This window comes from Lucilia sericata, unplaced genomic scaffold (genome assembly GCF_015586225.1).
Source record: "Lucilia sericata isolate MDLA Ls3-8-SP2 unplaced genomic scaffold, ASM1558622v1 Contig000351F_arrow, whole genome shotgun sequence".
NCBI lineage: Eukaryota > Metazoa > Arthropoda > Insecta > Diptera > Calliphoridae > Lucilia > Lucilia sericata.
In genome coordinates, this window is record NW_023994371.1 from 101043 (window position 1) to 124690 (window position 23648).

At 29.6% G+C, this 23648-nt stretch overlaps 3 protein-coding genes and 1 long non-coding RNA gene across 4 annotated transcripts; 3 read left to right on the plus strand and 1 right to left on the minus strand.

Annotated features, from left to right (window-relative positions):
• On the plus strand, positions 1 to 2882 carry LOC119603999. The gene is made up of 3 exons (XR_005231451.1): positions 1 to 139; positions 1891 to 2008; positions 2740 to 2882. It is a non-coding gene; the product is annotated as an uncharacterized LOC119603999 (long non-coding RNA).
• Positions 53 to 4953, minus strand: LOC119603998 (EGF domain-specific O-linked N-acetylglucosamine transferase). Its single transcript, XM_037956310.1, has 3 exons — positions 3002 to 4953; positions 2684 to 2898; positions 53 to 554 (listed from the first exon to the last, which is right to left on the minus strand). Exons 1-3 carry the CDS (start codon positions 3998 to 4000, stop codon positions 167 to 169), a joined length of 1602 nt encoding a protein of 533 aa, XP_037812238.1. The 5' UTR covers positions 4001 to 4953; the 3' UTR covers positions 53 to 166.
• Positions 4954 to 6974: 2021 nt separating this feature from the next.
• LOC119603987 (probable phosphorylase b kinase regulatory subunit beta) lies at positions 6975 to 20614 on the plus strand. Its single transcript, XM_037956297.1, is given in 17 exon segments — positions 6975 to 7147; positions 7240 to 7400; positions 7969 to 8387; positions 8456 to 8585; positions 8651 to 8802; positions 8877 to 9049; positions 10414 to 10789; positions 11627 to 11641; positions 16488 to 16592; positions 16657 to 17086; positions 17153 to 17295; positions 18818 to 19285; positions 19354 to 19502; positions 19574 to 19846; positions 19922 to 19980; positions 19983 to 19996; positions 20064 to 20614. Coding segments are annotated over 17 exon segments (3270 nt in total). The 5' UTR covers positions 6975 to 7127; the 3' UTR covers positions 20247 to 20614.
• A 268-nt stretch (positions 20615 to 20882) lies between these two features.
• LOC119603988 lies at positions 20883 to 21732 on the plus strand. Its single transcript, XM_037956298.1, has one exon. The coding sequence runs from the start codon at positions 21218 to 21220 to the stop codon at positions 21572 to 21574; it is 357 nt and encodes a 118-aa protein (XP_037812226.1). The 5' UTR covers positions 20883 to 21217; the 3' UTR covers positions 21575 to 21732.
• The last annotated feature ends 1916 nt before the right edge of the window (positions 21733 to 23648 follow it).

The window sequence follows — 23648 nt, forward strand, 5'->3', positions numbered from 1 at the left end:
CAGGTATCTGTGTGTGACGCGCATTTTTTTGCGGCTTGGTTTATGAAAAAAATTTATTTCTATTTGTGGAAAAAAAGAGTATAAAATATATATTTTCAATAAAAATCACATTACAAACAATATATAAAATCCTAACAGGGTAAGTACATAAAAATACATTAAGTAACTACAATTCATCCTTGTGTTTAGCCTCTTTATCTTTTTGATAATTCACAAACTCTTCATGATTGCTCACATGCTGAGCAGCCTTCTGCACTAAACGTGAAAATTCCTTTACATCAAAAGCGTAATTTGTAAATTTAGCATGGGCTCCACCTTCAGGATGATGTCCTTCATCTTCGGGATATACTAAATCACGATGCTCCCAAGTGATGTAGTTAACACCTCGTAAACGAGCCAAATCTTTGTAACAATTGGGATCTTCACAATTGTACAGCTCAAAAATTGTTGCCCAATTGGGCAGGAATAGAAGATGTGTTAATCCTGCTCCATGCATTCCAATTAAAATATCGGTATTCCTTGTAACTTCTAGCTGTTGCAAGAATGATAGGTCTCTGCAATAAAGAAGTAAATTTTAGGTTAATTAGTCTAACGGTTTTTATTATTAACACAAGTATAACATGTGGAAAATTTTCGCTGGAAATAAAAAATGGTGTTGGAAAATTGAATGTTTTTTCCAGCATTGATTAGTTTACAATAACTGCTAATTTGATATTTGTTTTATATCTACGACGTGTAGATTTAAAAAATCAATAGACAAGAATCCTTAGTCAATAGCAGGCATTATTAATTCGTGAACCTATCAGTAGTATTGTATTAAACAAAATATGTATTATTTTATTATAGAAAATAGCTTAGTCTAGTGTATTAATCGATAAAATATTCATAAAATTAATAGTCCGTAGCATATTTATTATACTAGAGCAAAAAAAATCATTAGTCTGGTCCAAATTTGATAGTACATTGTGTCAGAAGTACATTTATGGATCATTATTTTAATAAATAGACTCTGAAAGAATCACTTTCATGTCCGTCCGGCTGGCTGACTGTCCATGTAAACCTTGTGCGCAAGGTACAGGTCGCAATTTTCAAGATATGATGAAATTTGGACCATACTTGTTTTCCAACGACGAAGCTTATTGAAAATGGTTGAAATCGGTAAATTATTTTACCTAGTCCCCATACAAGCCTACCCCCCGAAAAGGTCTTTTGAGTTCATAATTATGTTAAAAATTGTGGTATCTCTAAAAAAAAATTGGCAAAACTTAGTTTTATATACGTCTTAATAATACTACCGATATTCGTAATTATCGGACTTTATTTGACCCAAGCCCCCATACAAAGTCCCCTTCAGAAAATTACTTGAAGGTCAATAATTCACTAATAAACACTAATATCATGTACAAAAATGTACAAAGATAGGCCCATATTTACCCTTGCCCCCATATAACCCCTTTTTTAGAAAATCACTTTTTTCAAGAAATTGTTAAAATTTGTCGGAATTAAGGTAAACAACTTTATATGAGTTTCTTATAAAATCTACATTTCTGGCTACTAAATTTAGGAGATGGACACACCACAGCTCCTGCCCTTGCTTTTCCTATAGGCAAAAATAGTGAGTCAAATAATAACACTTGTTTAAACAAAGATAACGCATTAAAAAATGTTAAAGATCGGGACTTTTTCAACGTACACTATATGTGAGATGGATATTGCCGATTTGAAATTTTAAAAAATTGTAAAAAAGTTATAACCTTAAGGTATATACGAAACTATAGTATGATCATTATTCCTTACCCTATAATAATAATATAATTTTAACTTTTCAATCAACCATTTAGATTCTAGTTTCCAGTTTAATTTAGAAAAACTGTTACTTTTTCATTTCAGATATATTGTGAAATATATTGTATTCTGGATGTTCAAAGGGGACAAACACTATAAGCTATAAATCTTCTAACCAGAACGTGCTTTTTGTATTACAAATTTATATTTTATAGAAATATTGGTAAGTTTTATATTATAACTTTTTCTGACACTTTTATTGCAACGAATTTAAACTTTGAAACGTATAACGTAAAATATTACACATTTTCCCTAAAACAAACCTATTCAGACAATCAATGATAGTAGCAACACATTTAAAAGATTTTCTTACATGCTACTATACCTTCATACATATACATATTAAAAGATCAGTATTTTCCTATTTTTATTGTAAATACACTACTCAAATATTAATTTTTCTATTCATAAATTCATATAAAAGATTCTCTTCTAAAATATAAAGTTAAAATATACACAACTGTATAATGTTAAAGCTATAAAAATATCTATACATCTTATAAAATTGATTAACTCATATCATGATTATTTAAATAAGAAAAGGTATATAACAAGTTTTTCTTCTTTGGGAAAAAAAGTTCAATTCAAATGTAAATTTATTTACGAAAGTAATTTGTAAATTTATTCATTCAGTATTGTTCTTTACTAATACTGATAACTTCGAAGATATTCGTCAGAACTACAAAAAATGTTTACTTAGATACTAGAATTTTTTTAAATAAAATTTAACACAAACTTTTAGCACCTTGAAATATTTTGCTAAAGTTGCAATTTATTTTTAACTTCTATATATGCACTTATCGTCTATAAACAATTAATATAAAAAAAAATAACTTACCTTTCATACGATATTTTATTAACAATGAAATTTTCATTTTTAATTATTTCTTCCAGCAATTTATCCTCATTTAAAACTCGCCTATATTTTGTGCGTCGTGAAAGAAAAGTTATTCTGATTTTCTGCTTTTGAGGAGGTTCGAAAGGTATTCGCAAGCGATGTAATACAAACTCGGAAAAGGCTCTAAACATACCACTACTATGGCAGCCTTGTATCTATAAATTTTAAGTAAAAAGATATAAAAAGAAAAAATCTGTTATTAAATTTTAAATGAATTACTTTAAAAAATAAATATGAATTACTTTAAAATAAACTTACGATTGGTGTGTTATAGTATAAACCAAAAATCATACGGGGCAGCAAAGGCAAGACAACATTTCTGAAGCAAATGCGTTTACCTTTAACTTGATCTAGTGTCCAGACTGGGTTATGAGAAAAAGCTTTGAAAGTAGCGGCAAATGGTGAATCATACGGGTAAGTTTCCCATACAATTATTTGAGTATTTGTATCGAATGTTGTGTAGTGAGTTTGATTAACGAATAGTGTAGCATAGAGATTGAAAAAATCACAAAAATGGTGATACATATTATACGTAGCATCGATTTTCATTAAAAATGTGGGCGTATTTATGAACATATCACATTCGTCGCTCTGTTCATCGAAATTATTTGTAGCTTGTTCAAAGTTTCTTAATTCAGGCGACCAAGATTGCAGGGCACCCATGTGATCCATTTCATTTTTAAGTCTTGTTTCATTTAGTTTGCAGTAGCCCTTTATTTGTCCCGGTCCCAGTACATCCATATGATAACGTATACGTTCATTTCTTTGTGCTAAATCTCGAAAATCTAACATCAAATATCTACCACGACAAAATCTTAAATATTTGGTACATTCTAAAGAAGAATCCGTTATAAGTTTGGGCTCACACATTAGCATTAATTCTTCGATTTGATGTTGTACATAACCAAAGTCAGCCTGTTGATAGAAAGTATCCAATTGTGCCTCTTTATTTCTTACCCATCCTGTATGTTGTCCAGGACAGGAAGGTGTTTGGAAACGATTTTTCTTTTTACATCCCGGTTCAAAGCCCCAACAAACTTCATTATCTGCAGAGGAAATCTCTTTCAACAAATCACGATTACAGTCTTTATTTTGTTCACACTGTTGCTTTACTTTGGCGAATGTATTTAAGTAACGCTTTAAATGTTCTAGAGGTAAATCAGGTAAAATGTTTTGTTTGGTTTCACATCCGCAATTGTGAACACATAAAACTAAAAACATAAACCAAGTAGGTATGAGTATTAAAAATTTCTCCATTGTTTATGGCGTTGAATACTTTTCAATAAACTAGTTCAAAATTTCTTTCCATTTCCATATGAGGTCAGAAGAACATATACGTTCCACTTTATTTAGAATTTTATATAAAAGTTTATTAAAGTTTAAAAAAAATCGTTAATAACGATGGCCTTGAAATCCGTGTTGCAAGGTATAACACGTTTTCTGTGCACTATTGCTATACGTGATGACCTCACACTTGAATCCAAAAGATAATCTTCAATATTTTTCGGTTGATGTGTTGCTTGAGTATTTAGTTGGTGTATAAATTTATCTTATTTTATAAATGTTTAATGAAATTCGTTTGTTTGTTTACTGCCTCCACACAATTATGAGTTAGTTATTCATATACCGGCTTTTAGTTATTTAGTTTTTATTTTATAATTATGTATTCACTACTTTTTCTTCTTTTCTTTATCATATCAATCAAATCTTCGAGTTGTTCTTTTAACGTTCGCTATGATGCGCTTAACTTCACCAACTGAGCGAGTGACTGATTTGCTGATGTATATACCTTCGAAGGTATAAAATAAATCTGGTTTCGCATTCGCTTGCCTTTTGTTTCTTTTGTTAAGTAGTAATACGTACATACGTATATTTGTACAGAGTAGTTTGTATGTATAGTACATAAGCTTTATCATTTTATTATGTCTGCTGCTTGCTCACAAGTAACATTTGGCATTTGTTTAGTTTAATGGTTGCTTATGCTACCGATAATTCAGTTTAGGTACATATAGATATGTGTGCTTTGTATCTAAATATTTGTTGGATAAAGTGAGTAAATATATTGTTTGTGTGCTGTTTATGACCATTCACTTTTTTGTTTATTAAAGAGAGTCGGAGTTTTTGTGAAATGTGCTCTCTCACTCTCTCTATTTCCCAGTAGGTCGGTTTTATTTAGAAGAGGCCAAATTTAATTTGTTTGTTTACCTAGAACAGGTGGTGATGTTTGTATACAAATGCTAAAAACACATGTTAGTTGTGTCAAATAAACTCTTTGTTATTTTAGTTCTTAAAAATGTAAACACGTAGTATTAGATATAAGATGATTCAAATATTAAAAACGAGTACACAAATCTAGTCGAAAGTAAATCGATTTTAATTTTATTAAAATAAATTAAAAATTTATTTTTTGCGTTTTTTAATATAACTGTAACTCAAGTTCAAATAAAAATTCCATTTGCAGAACACCAAATTCCGTGTTAAAAGCTTTCTCGATTTTGAAACCGAATCGATTTACATAACAGACACGATTATTGGTTATATATATATTGACTGATCGATGTAATAGATAGTATATCCATCAGTTAATCGATAGCTGTATGTAGTTTTAAGATTTTCCATTCATTAGCCGCAATTGCAATATTGGGATTATAACTGATAAGGTTTCGGATCTAGAGCAATAATCAGTTTTCTATGAAAATACGAAATATCATTGTCCAATGGAAAAATTTTTGAAATCGACACTCGTTCTAAGAAATAGTTCTTTAATAAAGTTTTCTTGGAATTTCTCACCCTCAGAACTAGAATTAGATAAGCTTTGAGTAGACATATACACCTTTAGAATAGTTCTGGAACTAGTTATTTTCTCAGTTCATAGTCAGGGCAATTATGAACAATATTTCCCCGGGAGTTTATTAGGAATAGGACCGAGTAATTTAATTGATTTAATATTTTAAAATTTGTTTAATCAGACCTATTCTGCATTTCGATTACGTTTTCGTATTCAATTACGCTATGATCGAAAATTGGTATTCCAACAAAAAGCGGAATCGTAATAGAAAGAAGAAACAATTCCATTTAATTTCAATGCTTTACGATTGTGTGTATTCTGCATTACGATCGTAACTACATTTTTCTTACTGTCGGTCCACACTAGGAAACTATTTTTGGGAAACTTTTGATTTTGCGTGAGAGAAAAAGATATAGAAATATCATTCATCTATCTCGCGGTACAGAGTTTCTCGTACTCGGAAACTCGCTGTGTTTTGTTATTCTTTGTTTCTGAAACAAAAGTTTCTATGTGTAGACATTAAGGAAACTTTTAAAAGAGAATTAAGAAAAATTTTCTCAACTAAAGTTTCCATGTGTGGACCGGCACTTCGTTGTTATTTTAGGGACGGAGCTTCGAATCGATATGCAGAATAGCAATGTTGCCAAACGAAGAAAATTTCGGTTCCAATTGAACTGTAGAATATAGGTGAATGGTTTTTGTTCGAATCTCTCATCGTTGGAGCTAGTTGTAGAGAAGCTTAGAGAACTTATATATCTTCTTTAGATCAGTTATGGAACTAGTTCAGTTTATAATTTTTAAATTGATATAATTTTTTGAAAAAACTGGTACCTTGGAAACTTCTAAGAAGTCCTTAGTTTCTGGCCTGCAACTCACGTGGGTCATATTATTACATGTTATTGGTAGATTTTCTGCATTGTATTCCTACAAAAACGGAATCGTAAGGACAGGATGAATCAATTCCAAATAGTTCCAAAGCTTTACGTTGCTCATATTATAATGATGCGGCGCGGAATCGAAATGAGGAATATCAATGTTGCCAAATAATGAAAATTTCGATTCGAATTGGAATTACGACATACTACGATACAACCGTACAACATGATTGTTAATACTATACCATAATTTAGAGCAATTTAGAATATTTAGAACAAAATTGAAGGATGTAATTTTTATTTCTTCGGATTTGATGTAACATATATTCATTCCTCTTTCAGAAACAAATTATTTTAAATTCACGAATTTCAACTATTTCGAGTGGAATGGAAAAACAAAGTAATTCTAAAAGTTTGAAAAATTCTGAAATATCTAAAAATATTAAAAACTTGGGTTCAAAATTGAAAAATATTTTTTTTAACATAAAAATTAAAATAAAGAACTTTTTTTGTCATAAACACCCTGTTAACGTAGCAATTTTGTCACGATATACCGTTAAATTCATACAGTTGCTATCAGCTGTTTGTCAAATAAACGTCATATTTGACTTTTACAACTGCTATCCAAGGGTATTTATATTACAGGAAAACTTTTTTATATACCAATGCAAAAAATTTATAATTCTATATAAAATATTTACAATATTTTACATTTTATACCATGAGAGATCCACCCAAAAAGTAAGTAAATCATAAAGGGTTTTTTTTTATTGAATTATTACTTTCCCAAATATGAAAATAAACTATTAAACATATATTTCCATATTGCGCAGTTTGGGTATTACTGTAACTACTCCTGGTAGTACTGTTACCTCAGGAGCACCATCTACCTCAGGAAGGCAAAACAGTTTGGAAGATATCAATCTGGATCAATTTTTGAAAACATCGAATTATGAGGATACGGTTAAGCAATTGGATATATATTATGGCATTGGTAAGTGTGGCATTAGCAATCAATAAATATATAAATAATTTATTAACAATTAATGTAAAATACTTTTATTTTTATATGTATATAAATTATATAACCTTGCCACATATTGTGTTTTTTAGTTGAGAATGTTTTCTTCATATTCACAAACACATTTAATTGTCATACATTAAATTGGTTCTTTCTTGATTCATTAAAAAAGATCTATTTTTAAAAATTGTATCTATGCTGCACACATTTCTCATGCTATTTGACTCTTTTCCCCACTTTATCTGTATTTGTGAAAAAAAAAACAATTTGTTGATGTAAACAAAAAATAAATGACACTTTAGTATTTGTTGTTTTTTTTTAGTTTTTGTTTATAAACAAACTTATTAATACGGTTTGTTTATATGTTATTGTTTTTACTAATTTCGTATGCAAATCAAGTTCTTTACATATAATGCGAATAAATTGAATAAAGATTTAATAATTTTTTAATTTATAATCTTTTATTTATTAAAAAATAATTAATATTTTATAGGTTTTGAAATTGATAGAGATTTTAAACTAATAATACATTTTTTTCCAGTTAAACGACAATTGCTACGTTTTCAAAGTCCCATAACTGGATTATTTCCTGTAATGAGTACTGATCATGAAATTGGTTCCGTCCGTGATAGTGTCTATTGTGCTGCAGCCGTATGGAGTTTATATCAAGCCTATCGACGTATCGATGATGATCGTGGCAAATCATATGAATTGGGTCAATCTACTGTTAAATGCATGCGTGGTATATTAGAATGTTGGATTAAACAAGCGCCACGGGTTGAGCTATTCAAACAGAGACAATCTAATCAGCATGCTTTACATAGTAAATTTCATTTGCATACCGGTGAAGAGATCTATTCCGATGATTTTTATAATCATTTACAAATAGATGTTGTTTCACTTTATATAATATTTTTAGTGCAAATGATAACTTCAGGTTTACAAATTATTTATACACAGGTGAGAGAGATAAAGCATTGTTTTCATATTTTTAAATTAAACAATTTTTCTTTAAATTTCGTTTTAAGGATGAAGTGGCTTTTGTGCAAAATTTAGTTTACTATGTCGAAAGAGCTTATCGTACACCGGATTTTGGTATGTGGGAACGTGGCTCTAAATATAACAATGGTACTCCCGAAATACATGCCTCTTCAATTGGTAAGCATTTCGAAATAACAATATTAATTATTATAACATATCATTTCTTCTCTTTTTGCTTTAAGGCATGGCCAAATCGGCTTTGGAAGCTATTAACGGTTGTAATTTGTTTGGTGAAAAAGGCGCTTCTTGGAGTGTTGTCTATGTTGATATTGATGCTCACAATCGTAATCGTAGTATTTTCGAAACTATGCTTCCCAGAGAGTCCAGTTCAAAGGTAAAATATTATAAAAATAAATTATAAAAATAAGCCAATATTAAGTTACTTCATATTGTTATTTTTTATTATAGGGTGTTGATGCTTCTCTATTACTTACCTTGTCCTTCCCAGCGTTTGCTTCTCACGAAGACAGTTTAGTGGAACAAACCAAACATAATGTTATAAGTCGTTTGCGTGGCAGAAGAGGTTTCAAACGCTTTAGTCGTGATGGATTTTTGAGTAAAGTGGAAGATAAAAGTAGAAGGTAAGTTTAAATGTTTATTCGGTTCTAGTTTAGTTCTAGTTCTAGTTCAGTTCTAGTTCAGTTCTAGTCATGTTCTAGTTCAATTCTAGTTCAGTTCTAGTTCAGTTCTAGTTCAGTTCTAGTTTAGTTCTAGTTCAGTTCTAGTTCAGTTCTAGTTCAGTTCTAGTTCAGTTCTAGTTCAGTTCTAGTTCAGTCTAGTTCAGTTCTAGTTCAGTTCTAGTTCAGTTCTAGTTCAGTTCTAGTTCAGTTCTAGTTCAGTTCTAGTTCAGTTCTAGTTCAGTTTAGTTCAGTTCTAGTTCAGTTCTAGTTCAGTTCTAGTTCAGTTCTAGTTCAGTTTTAGTTCAGTTCTAGTTCAGTTCTAGTTCAGTTCTAGTTCAGTTCTAGTTCAGTTCTAGTTCAGTTCTAGTTCAGTTCTAGTTCAGTTCTAGTTCAGTTCTAGTTCAGTTCTAGTTCAGTTCTAGTTCAGTTCTAGTTCAGTTCTAGTTCAGTTCTAGTTCAGTTCTAGTTCAGTTCTATTTCATTTCTAATTCAGTTCTAGTTCAGTTCTAGTTCAGTTCTAGTTCAGTTCTAGTTCAGTTCTAGTTCAGTTCTAGTTCAGTTCTAGTTCAGTTCTAGTTCAGTTCTAGTTCAGTTCTAGTTCAGTTCTAGTTCAGTTCTAGTTCAGTTCTAGTTCAGTTCTAGTTCAGTTCTAGTTCAGTTCTAGTTCAGTTCTAGTTCAGTTCTAGTTCAGTTCTAGTTCAGTTCTAGTTCAGTTCTAGTTCAGTTCTAGTTGAGTTCTAGTTCAGTTCTAGTTCAGTTCTAGTTCAGTTCTAGTTCAGTTCTAGTTCAGTTCTAGTTCTAGTTCAGTTCTAGTTCAGTTCTAGTTCTAGTTCAGTTCTAGTTCAGTTCTAGTTCTAGTTCAGTTCTAGTTCAGTTCTAGTTCAGTTCTAGTTCAGTTCTAGTTCAGTTCTAGTTCAGTTCTAGTTCAGTTCTAGTTCAGTTCTAGTTCAGTTCTAGTTCAGTTCTAGTTCAGTCCTAGTTCAGTTCTAGTTCAGTTCTAGTTAAGTTCTAGTTCAGTTCTAGTTCAGTTCTAGTTCAGTTCTAGTTCAGTTCTAGTTCAGTTCTAGTTCAGTTCTAGTTCAGTTCTAGTTCAGTTCTAGTTCATTTCTAGTTCATTTCTAGTTCATTTCTAATTCAGTTCTAGTTCAGTTCTAGTTCAGTTCTAGTTCAGTTCTAGTTCAGTTCTAGTTCAGTTCTAGTTCAGTACTAGTTCTAGTTCAGTTCTAGTTCAATTCTAGTTCAAGTTCAGTTCTCGATTTACTTCAATTCAATTTTTTTGTTAAAACTTTGTAAAACTGAAATGTACTTGTTATTATTAAACACAGATATTATCACACTGGCGAATTAAAAGAATTTGAGGGTATTGAATGTGAATGGCCACTGTTTTTCATTGAAATGATAATTGATGGTGTCTTTAAGAATAACAATGATCAAATTGAGGAATATCAAAATGAACTGCGTAAATGTATGTATGCCGACACTTATGGCGATCCAGTTGTCACTATGTATTATGCACCAGATGGTGAGGGTTCTTATTTAAAAGCACCCACCCAAACCCTATTCCTATGGGGTCAATCTATGTTTATAATAGCCCAACTTTTGACAGCTGGCCTATTGCATATAAATGAATTAGATCCAATACGTCGTTATTTGCCTAGTTATAACAGACCCAGACGAGCCGGTCGTTATTCAGCTTTTCAGGTATGTAATTATATAAACTATTCCCTAATTTACACGATAATATTTTGCAGTTGTAGGTCTTCTTATGTTTTTGGTTTTTATAATTTAATAAATAGTTTTATCATCCTCTAGTTTTGTTTAAATAATTGGCTTAATTCTGAATATCTATATACAAAATCCTAAACATATAATAAAATAAGTTTTTGTCAAATTTCTTTCTCTGTATATTTTATTTACCCTGCTACGTTTGCTACACTAAATCGTCTACTACCTTGTTGTCCTTATCCTCGTAATTATGTTTTTTTATCAAATAACAAATAAAACAAAATTATATATATATATAATTAAAATTGGTATTACAAAATTAAACTAAAAACACCTAATACAATTCAAAAATAATCCAGGGAAAAGCCTTCGATGAAAAACACAACGTAAGTGCTTTTAACGTATTCTTTTACAAAAAAAAAAAATTGAGTTTGTTTTTTTTTTTAAGAAATGTATAAAATGTTATAAACGTGCTCTATACATACACATACATAAATATTTATCAAAATTTTGTAGATCACATAGTTAAATTATGTTTGGCTTGTAAAAACACCATTATAGCACCAAGTAGTTGAACTTTAGTAGTAAATAAAATGTATATTTCAAACGTAAATATCAAACATTTTTTTTATAACTTATTTTAAACACATATTTTCCAAATTTATTTTTATTTTTTTTTACTAACATTCTTTTTTTTCTAAATGTTTTTAACTTACAAATTTGTGTATCCTTTTGTTAGCAGCCTTTTTTTTGTCTTATTTTTGAACTTTTTTCTTTAATATTGTATTTTTTTATATATTTTTCTATTATTAGGCTAAACCTGGCACTGTAAGTAATTATTACTTTTGGGTTTTACTAAATTTTTCTGCCTTTTTTAATTTATTAATTGTTGATTGTGTTTTTTTCCTTACTAAATATTGTTTTACTCAATGTTTTACTGGGTTTTATTTATTCATTTTTCTAAGTTAATTTTTTTATTTGTTGTTGCTTTTATGTATCTTTAAGTTTTGTGTCGTAATTGTGAAATTTTTAATGTTTAAATAGAAATTTATAATATAAGTTTGTAGTTGGGAATTGCTTAAAATAAAGTTTTTTTTGCATTTAGTCATCGTTATACATACATGCATATAATTCCTATATAAGTTTGTATATTTAATTAAGGATTTTTTAAATTATTTTACTGGAATTTATATAATATTTTTAAGATTTTATTTTGTTATTTAGTTTTTCTATCCATAATAATATCAGCAAAAACTTCAAAGGACGATATCTTAACAAAAACAAAAGATTTTTGAACAATACAAAACGTATTTTTATGGGGAAATGAAGCAATTTTTTAGACTTAGCTACGGTAGTTTCAAGCTTTATGTTAAGAAATCTCGAAGAAATAAGAAATTTTAACAGAGCTTAAATCTTTATTTTAAAGTCGACAGATTAGACTGTTATATCGTCTCAAATATGGCCAAAAACGAGGGTGTTTCAAACTTGATGATACAGTATATGAAAAATCTGATGAGGTTTGATGCCTGATCCGAATTCAGTTCCGCTCAATCTTTTAGAAAAGTATAATAAGGTCTCTAGGTTAAAAATTTGTTGGTCTGTGTGTTTTTCACGGTTGATTGGTTATCGGGTATCATGGTTATAAAATTGTTTATGTTCAACAATCAGACATATAGAAGATTTCTTTATTTGAAATTTTCCTTTTTAAAATTGGAAAATGTTCTAAATTTAAGCGTATCCTAGAGGGAGCATGCCTGAAGTGTGTTTGAGACAAAACTTCTCAACCACTTCTTTTAGTTTTAAAACAGGTATTGCATTATGATCTAGAGTTGTTATTCTCCTTTTAAACGAATCAGTTGCTTTAACAGTGTTTTTCCGTATATCTGGAAGAAGTTACAGTGTAATTTTTATTTTAAATTTTCAAGTGGGCGAGGTGCCACGCCCACATATACTACATTACCTACTATTGCGAGCTAAAAATAAAATGAGTATATGGGCAAAAATATAACAGCAATAGGCCCCTTAATGTTTTAAAAACAACATTAGTTTCAATATAAATATTTTAGACCAAAATGGACGAACTCTAGCAATAGTAGGTGTGGCACCTACCATATAAAGTAAAATCTGAACATCTGGAAAACTATAACAGAGTACAAGTAACTTTTGTTGAAATATAAATATTTTTAATAAAAATGGGCGATCTAAAGTAAATACCAAAATCTGCATATCCATAAACAGTAAGACTATTCAAATACTGTACGCATATCTTTAGGTATGGATCCTCGATCCAGCTTTAGGGGCGTGGTACATTCCATATGATGTAAATACTAAAACCTGCAAATCAGGAAAACTATAACAGATAGAGTCCACAATTTTGGTACAAGTTTTAATTTTTTTTGAGAAAAAATAGTGGGCGTGGTAATTACTTGAATATTCATAACTAGAACAGTTAGACTTAGGTAGGTAGGTAGGTTGATAGGAGGATGTTAAATCCGAAGAAATACACCTAGGCCACTATCGGGCCTGTTGTGCGCTCCTTATCATGAAAAAAAGGAAATGAATGAATTATTTTTCAGTGTTCATAAACTCAGTTTCCTGAACGTAATTCCTAAGAATCTTCCAATCAGTATTAGTCAGGAATGTTATTTCCGGAATAACATTACTTCCAAGATACTTGGATCTAACTTCGACGAATGCCTGGCAGTGGCAAAGAAAGTGCTCCAGAGTTTCACTGTCTTCTCTACATGCTCTACATTCGTCTGAATCCGCACGTCCAATTTTGCATAGATGTGCTCGTAATCCAGCGTATCCACTCAGAATATGTACCATCATACTAACTTCAGACTTTCTCATTTTGAGGAGATTTTTCGTCTTATGGTATACGCACAATTGGGACGAACGACGAATTTCGTATAGCACGACGAACTAGTCGACAAAAATTCGTTGCGTAAATTCGTCGAATGGAACACAATCAAATTATTCGTACTGCGAATCCGTTTCAAAAATGTAAGAAATTGGCCTCGAAAAAAACTAAAATTATATTTTTGTGAATGAATATCCCCAATTTTGAGATTGAGCTTCAAAATTTTTTCGAACATTATTTCGAATTTTCGAACTTTATTTTAAATATTCCAACATAGCATTGTAGTGTCATCAAGTGTACTCCAGACTGCCAAATTTCAGACAATTCGGGCCACTAGAACTGGTTTATGACCCAGTTTTTATGACCCAGAGATTATTTTAAGAGCATAAAAAATGTTTCGAACATATCTTCGAATTTTCAAATATAATTTCGGATATTCGAACATAATATTGTATTGTCATTAGCTGTACTCACAACCGCCAAATTTCAGCAAATTCGGGCTACCGGAATTGACTTTAAAACAATTTTCCCCAATTAATTCGTCGTTCGTCTGCGTAAGAAATAGAAATAAACCTATCGCATAGTTCGTTACGTACGACGAATTTCGTCATACGCAATGATTGTGTACATTTTCATATACCCAAGTGTGTTCTATTTCTGACGACGAATATTCGTTCCGAAAAATTCGTCGTTTGTCCCAATTGTGCGTATACTATTACTCTCATCAGGGTCACCCCATAGAATCTTCGTGGTTCTACCCACTGTTTCATTATTCCAAGAGGCCTTATGGAATTCTCTCACCCATATTTTTAGTTCAGCTTTTGTTGCGTCGAATGGTTTCGCGTTAACTGCCTCCAGCTTCCTACCCTTTAAAGCTATAACATTCGCCCTTTCGTTACCGACTACTCCTGAGTGGGCTGGTACCCATATGATGTGAACCTTACCTCTGGGAGAGTATTCAGTTAAAGCTTTCTTACAATCCAATACGGTCTTAGATTTAGTTCTATCGCCTGATATCGCCCTAATTGCCTAATTCCAGCTATATGGTGGTGCCTTCCATGTGAGGTAGTTACTAAAATTTGTACTTTTTTAATTACATCTATCTATCTATCTATCTATCTATCTATCTATCTATCTATCTGTCTGTCTATCTATCTATCTATCTATATATCTATCTATATATCTATCTATCTATCTATCTATCTATCTATCTATCTATCTATCTATCTATCTATCTATCTATCTATCTATCTATCTATCTATCTATCTATCTATCTATCTATCTATCTATCTATCTATCTATCTATCTATCTATCTATCTATCTATCTATCTATCTATCTATCTATCTATCTATCTATCTATCTATCTATCTATCTATCTATCTATCTATCTATCTATCTATCTATGTCTTAAGGTATTTCTGAAAGGTTACTTTTTACTTCAAAAAGAAAGGCCACGTACAAAATAAGTATCATATTGTTTTCAGGTTAGTGAAGCACACTGGGTATAGCTAGTTTTATAAATAAAGATTTCTTGGTGCTGCTATAACGCCTTAAAAAGGGACAAACAATCAGGAAACGATATCTCTAAACAAAATAAAAGGCCAGGTGCCACGCCCACATACAAAATAAGTATTATATTGTTTTCAGGTTAGCGAAGCACACCTGTTATAACGTTAAAAAGGGACAAAAATTAGTTTACTTCAGAGCACTATATCTCAAATCCCAGATGTGATGGAGAAAATGCGAGGTCAGATTCAGCGCTTCCTTTAGAATAGTATACTTTAGTCTCTGGGTTAAAAGAATGAATGTCGAAAAAGTCCCCTTTTATAGATTTTCACTCAATCAACAGCTTAATTAGGATCCAGATATATATACCCTTTTCACAAAGGTGAACCAAATAGCGAAATACATTTTTTAGTTATCGCAAAAACTTGTGTTATTTAAGATATAGACTCCCTCTTATATCGTTATACGAAAATTTTATCTTAAAAAATGTACATAAGTTTTATTTGAAATTTTAAATGCTTTAATATTAAGCAACCGAAGCACCATTGCTTTTAAATATTGAAATCATTAGACAAATTCTTTGAATTGAATTCATATTTTAAGTTTCTTATACACAACTATATTGTAAATAATTAAACGCATTTCATATACGATTACTGTAGTTTCACATTGCTTAAAAAAACCTACAAGCTTTGTAAATCTGTGGTATAAGGGTCGAATATAAAAAATAGTGCAAAAAATATACCTATTTTGCAATAGATACAGTTCCATTTGGACAAATATTTGACCTGTATTATCCTACTTTTATCCTTTTAGATATAAATTGATAATTTTACACAGATATTTTGTTTAATAAAATTGTACTTTTAAAGAACGTTTTTCATTTATTTATATTAAAAAACTAAAAAAAAAAAAAAAACAAATGCTAGATTGTACCTTTTATACAGGAAAAAGAGAAGGTAATTTTTACAAAAATATATTTTTCTAAGATTTAAAAAAATATAGTTTAATAAAATAGGTTTTTATGTAAATATATTATTATTTTATCGTTTTTAATCAATAGTAAATAATTGTGTTATAATTTAATAAACGAATGCTAATTAATAATATTAATTAAAATTAATAAAAAAAAAAATAAACTGCATGATAATTTTTTTTATCATTGAACTCCAAGAAATTGTTTATATTTTTCATGTGTTCATTTCTCAAAAGCATTTTGTTGAAAAGTTTTTTTTTTTTTGCATAATTATAAAATTTTATAATAATTAATAATATTTATTTATTATTATTTGAATCTCTTAGGGTACTGCTACTGATTTGGTAGTACAAATTGTTTTAATTGCTGAATCTATGCGTCTACAAGCTATGATGGCTACTTATGGTATACAAACTCAAACACCTCATGAGGTAGGTTCCATATGTTTTAAAAATCCAACTTATTTACATATTTAACTTTTATATTACATTAAAGGTTGAACCCGTGCAAATTTGGTCTTCCACGGAACTTATTAAAGTCTATCAACATTTAGGTGTTAATAATAAAGTTGGCTTATCGGGTCGTCCCTCGAGACCTGTAGGTTCTTTGGGCACTAGTAAAGTGTATCGTATTTGTGGCATGACTGTACTCTGTTATCCTTTGATATTCGAAGTTTCTGATTTTTATCTTTATCGTGATATGGCTTTGTTAATTGATGATATCAAAACTGAATTACAATTTGTGGGTAAATATTGGCGTTTATCTGGTAGACCTACGGTCTGTTTGTTAATACGTGAGGAACATATGCGTGATCCTCAGTTTAAAGAAATGTTAGATTTATTGGCCATGTTGAAGAAGGGCTATTGTGATGGCATGAAAGTTCGCATTGGCAGATTACAAAATCTTATTAGTAGTTCTTGCATAGGTGGGTATGGTTATAGATGAAAGTGTTGTTGTTTTGTTTAATTGTTTATTTATTTTTTAATTACAGAACATTTGGATTTTATGAATCAAAATGATTTATCAGATGAAGAGAATGCTTTTGCTCAAATTAATCATGAATATATTGGCTATCAATCGTTAACGGATGTCCCTAAGGCACAGACGTATACAGAAGAAAAAATAACCGTAGAGGTGAGTTTAATTTAGACTTTGTTTTTTTTATAATTTAAAATTTAAGAAATTGAGAATTGTTTAAATGCCTCGAAAATTTTTTACTGAAAAATTTAAACTTTTGTTTAAAGCAACGTTCGGGAAGAAGAATAGAAGTTATAACCTTAATGTATATGCTCTCCAAGGTTTCGCTAAATTAACAAATGTTTTTTAAGGTGAAGTTGGTACTAAAAGTAGTTATTGTTTCTGTAATTGCTGCATTGTCAAGAAGCTTTGAAGGCATCCCTAAAAGCAGTTTCAAGCTCAGCTGTGATATATTTGACAGTGAAAAATTGAGTCAAGAGTGTCCAGAACCTCTTTTGTTGTTTGTGTCTCAAATGTAGGTTCCTGATCATTAATTGCAGCAATCAGATTGTTGTCTATTATAAAGCCCAAGAGGTCAAGGCCTCTTTCGTTTTTGTTCGTGCTGCACCATAATAGTTGGTGATTAACGTCACATCCTATAAACAAGTGCACGTTAGTTACTTATTACCTACTTACTTACTTACTTACTTACTTACTTACTTACTTACTTACTTACTTACTTACTTACTTACTTACTTACTTACTTACTTACTTACTTACTTACTTACTTACTTACTTACTTACTTACTTACTTACTTACTTACTTACTTACTTACTTACTTACTTACTTACTTACTTACTTACTTACTTACTTACTTACTTACTTACTTACTTACTTACTTACTTACTTACTTACTTACTTACTTACTTACTTACTTACTTACTTACTTACTTACTTACTTACTTACTTACTTACTTACTTACTTACTTACTTACTTACTTACTTACTTACTTACTTACTTACTTACTTACTTACTTACTTACTTACTTACTTACTTACTTACTTACTTACTTACTTACTTACTTACTTACTTACTTACTTACTTACTTACTTACTTACTTACTTACTTACTTACTTACTTACTTACTTACTTACTTACTTACTTACTTACTTACTTACTTACTTACTTACTTACTTACTTACTTACTTACTTACTTACTTACTTACTTACTTACTTACTTACTTACTTACTTACTTACTTACTTACTTACTTACTTACTTACTTACTTACTTACTTAACTTACTTACTTACTTACTTACTTACTTACTTACTTACTTACTTACTTACTTACTTACTTACTACTTACTTACTTACTTACTTACTTACTTACTTACTTACTTACTTACTTACTTACTTACTTACTTACTTACTTACTTCTACTTCTTACTTACTTACTTACTTACTTACTTACTTACTTACTTACCTCTTCAATTCAATCTTCTCAAAAGTTAGTTAGAAACAAGGATGTAGTTACATCTAATCCTAAGAAATAACCTAGGTTTCCACCGCCCATGTTGTGTGCTCCTTTACCAGCGCCTCTGTTGGGAATCGAACCAACGACTAGACCACTTAACTACAAACCTACACTAACTCAACGAAAGCACACTTTTAATACAATATTTATTACAATTTTCCAGCACTATAATCACAAACCAACACATGAAATTATCGATGCTTTACGCAGTACCGAATCTCTCTTCTGTCTCTGTCAACTCTGGGGCATACTACTAAATCGTGAGGGTTCTCATTTTGAAGTTAACGGTCTATCCGTTCAACAAGCTCTAACACAATTATATCATCGTGCTGGCTCTTTGCGTTATTGGCGTGCCGTACGTTATTGTTCTTCCCTACTACATCACATTGTTGATTCTATTAGTCCTTTTATAACGACTGTCCTGGTAAATGGCAAAGAATTGACGGTTGGTGTTATTGGACAAAAGGAAACAGTATTTGATAAACCTATGACACCAGCAGAAATACGTGATGTTATGTATAATACAGTACAACCGTATAATGTTATACAGGCAGTATTGCAACAGGAAGTTGTGTTATATTGCGGACGTTTAATCGCTACTAATCCCTCTATGTTTAGAGGTATTTTAAAGGTGAGTTTGTGGTAATATCTTAGAAATTATTTTGTAAAATATTTAAATGTTTTTCTATCATAATAAAGATTCGCATTGGTTGGGTTTTGGAGGCTATGCGTATTTATTTGCAAATTTCTGGCCAAGAAACAATAGATGTAGATAATTTATCACCGTTTCAAGTGCGTATCCTATTGCAAAAAGTTCTTACTGTTAGTGAATGGGCCACCGAAGAAAGGTAATTTTAAGCATAAATTGAATTAAAATTGTTTTACTAATTATTTTTTTTTTTTTTTTAATGACTAACAGACTTACAACTTTACAAAAACGCCAATTGGAGGGTTGTTTGTGTCGAGTGCCCAAAAACTTTTATAATAAAATCTGGGAAATTTTACTACGCACTCCGCTGGGTATAACCACACAGGGACATTTATTGCCAGCCTCTCCTACCTTAATTAATATGAGTAGAGGAGAATTAAACTTTTCGCTTTTAGTCGAAGAGACCTTAATTTGTATAGAGAAACCAGAAAGACGACAAATAACTGTGGAATTATTATGTATTATAGCGACAATATTAAGCAGGTGAGTTTTAATTTAATACATATGTAAATATTTAGCGATACTGAGAAAATAATAAAATATGGTATTTGCTTACAGGAATCCCGAATTACATTTCAAACATGCTTTAGATTTGGATGAAATCTTATTAGAAGCCTTTTAATGTATTGCAAGGTTAGTATTATATAACATTAAACTATTTCTGGATTTCGATTTAGCTTTATTTTGTTTTCTATTTCAGGATAACAATATACAAGATCATAACAATGATATGACACCATTTTATGCTTTAGTATATAATGAAACCACTGGCTATTTAGCTCGTGCTGCTGTTAATAAAGTTTTACAAGGCGGTGCCTTTTCAACACAGGGAGATGAATTTAATGAGGAAAATTTACATGATGAAACCTGCAAAGTTTCTTAATTTTCATTCATATATACGTATGTATGTAGTGTTAGTTTTATAGTTTTTATAACTCAACTAAGAATTTATATTTAATTTCCATACTTCTTAAAGTTTCTTTTAACCATGACAGAAATGCTCTTCTAAAATTGAATTTATTCATTATACTTTTCGCACAATTTTTGTGAAACTTTAAGTTCCTTTTTTCTGAACTTCCCTCGAAATTGTTCTTTTAACTCTCGAAACCTAGTAACACTTACTCACTTTTTGACCTTTATATAAATGTTTATTAATTAAGTAATATTATTATGGTATAAAATTTTAATTTATGTATGTATATGTATGATACATCTTAATGGTTTTTAAATAAAAAAAGCAAAACAAAAGTATATGAAGAGATTTTGAGATTTTGATTGTTAATTTCGCTATTTGTAAAGATCGAGGTCATGACCTCAAATTAAAAGAATATTCGTTTACCTTAAAACGTCAAGCAATTAATTATCCCCCTCATAAAGCAGGTTTAATATAAAATACCTACAAATTTCGTGATTGCCAGTAACATTGATGCAATCGGAAACCTTTAAGGTGTTAAGTAACAACCTTGAACCCTTCATTAAATGTTGAAAGTTTTCTTTTTGTAAACAACACATTATGAACTCTTGTCCATCACAATGTTGTTAACAAACATATCTATACAAAACCACAAATATAAAATTAAATAATATATAATAAAAATCAATAACAGACAAAACCAAAAACAAACGATATACAAATCTACACAACAGCCTTTTCGGACAAGGGATTAAATGAAGGTTTTATGTAAATGTTTTTCTTAAACAAAACAAAATTGCAAAAAAAAAAAAAAATTCTAAACAACAAAAGCACAAATTAGAAGACTATAAAACAAACAGGTCACGTATGGAAACAATTTAGTATTTTCTAAAAACTCAAAGCGAGCTAAACGTTAAAAAAAAACGCAAATTTCTCATATTATGGGTACCTCTTCAGTTCAACAATGGATGACAAATGAAATAGAACGTTTATCCTCGAAATGGCAACGTTATAAACCCACTGGTTCGGGCTACAATCGTATACAATCTGTGCGTCTTTCAAAAAGTGTAACGCATATGCTAAATAATCCTTTGCCGCCCGAAGATCGTTTGGGAAAACCTTCCACGAGAAGATTATCACAAGGTGCTAAAGGTGTTTTAAGCTGTTCACCTTCCGAATGGGAAGAAGTGCATCCCAATGTGAATGTAAATCGTCCTGGTTTACCCGAAGATGATGTGGAAATACCACAACCCCAAACATTTACCTACTATCGAAATTGTGCCACTAGGGTTACGTAAAACACAGCTTGTTTTAAAATCTAATAGTTATTATCGATTTTGTTTGTTATGAATGCATTTTTTTGTGGCATTGTAATCAAATGAGAAATATATACATAGTATAAGTGTTAGTTGGTAGTAGTTGCAATTTATTAATTTAATATATTTTTTTAACTAGATATTTAGTTTTAATCAAATACTTTTTTGTAATTTTAATATTTTTAAAATAATCCAGTTTTTTTTATATACATTCATATATAAATATAATTCTGAGATTTTGAAAGGCATTATGGAAATATGCCAATAACTGCATTATTAAGCAGTATCAATTAAAATTTAAGGGAAAAATCTTTATTCGATATTTAATAATAAAAATTCAACATAATTCGGCTGCTTAAAGAAAGAAAAAATAATTAAATTTGTTTATTTCGTAAAGAGTTTATGTAAGTAAGTATTTATTTAAAACTGTTAAATGTTTTAAAAAAAATCCAGAAAACTCGATTTCTTTAACTACAAAACACTAAGCAACAAAAGAAATTTGATTTCAACAAACACATACAGAAGGACAAACAGACGGACGGACATACTATGTATGAAGCTTAATCACCTCCACTATCTATAAGCCATCCACCAGGGTGAAAGTTATCAAAATATACTTACTGCTTATAACAACTTTTAAACATTTATTTTAAAAATTTTTTATTAAGTTGATAGTTTATTGAAAAAATACAAACTTTATTTCTTGTGTTATACTTTACATAATTAAATAAAAATCTAGTTTTGTTTTTATATTTTAGATTTTAAATTTGTCTAATATTAAACATTAAAATAGGTACCATTCTTTATTTGTTATTTTATTAATAAATAGTTAATAAAGGTAAAAAACATTTATTTTTTTTTTGTGTTTTTTTTTTCATCAGTTGTTTTTGTTTTCTTCGTTTTTTGTTTAACATTAATTATTTTCAAACAATATAGTTATTATTTTTTATTATATTTTAATATCAAAAAAATAATTTGTTATATAAAAAAAGAATTCCTAAAGACTAAACAAAAATTATTATTTTATTTTTAGGATTTACACATAATAATTATTTGTTTTGTTCGTTAACGTCGCCCTTAAATTAAATTTTGCAAAATGTTATCAATTCCAATTATAAAAAAAAATAATTTGGTTTTTAACGATATGAATATATGACTAACTAACTGACTGACTGACTGCTTTTATGTATTTATATTGTTTTTTTTTTTTTTTTTTTTGTAATAGTGAATGATATGAGTTTTTGTATGATATTTTAAGTTTTTTTCCTAATAGAAGTTTAAACATTAATAAATGTATGAATTTTGATTAAATATTTAGTTTATGCAAGCATATTTAGATTATTGTATTTCTGTTTTGTTTTTCTTTCGGTTTTTTTTTTTGATTTTAATTAAATTATTATTTTTTTTTTTTTTAATTACAACATTTAAGGCATTTTATTAAATATTTTGGCTTTTTCGTAAAAAAATTAATTATTTTTAAGTTAAGTTTTGTTTCCATATTATAACACTGGAGTGATTTTTTTTTTTTTTTTTTGTAAGGAAATTTTGAGAAAAATATTTGGAGATTCTTTAAACAAAATCGTATAGTTTTAAATAAATCGAAAAACTTATTTTAAAAAAGATTAAGCAAAGATCTTTCAAACAATTTGAAATATTTGCAAATTTATTAATAATTATTATTTCACTGTTTAGAACAGACAGTTCTAGAACAGAACAAGTATTGAACTAGAACAGAAGTAGAACGAACTAGAACTGAACTAGAACTGAACTATAACAGAATTAGAACAGAACTAGAACTGAACTAGAATAGAACTAGAACAGAACTAGAACAGAACTAGAACAGAACTAGAACAGAACTATAGCAGAACTAGAACAGAACTAGAACGAACTTGAACTAAACTAGAACGAACTTGAACTGAACTAGAACGAACTTGAACTGAACTAGAACTGAACTAGAACTGAACCAGAACTAGAACAGAACTGAACTAGAACTGAACTAGAACTGAACTAGAACTAAACTAGAACTGAAATAGAACAGAACTAGAAATGAGCTAGA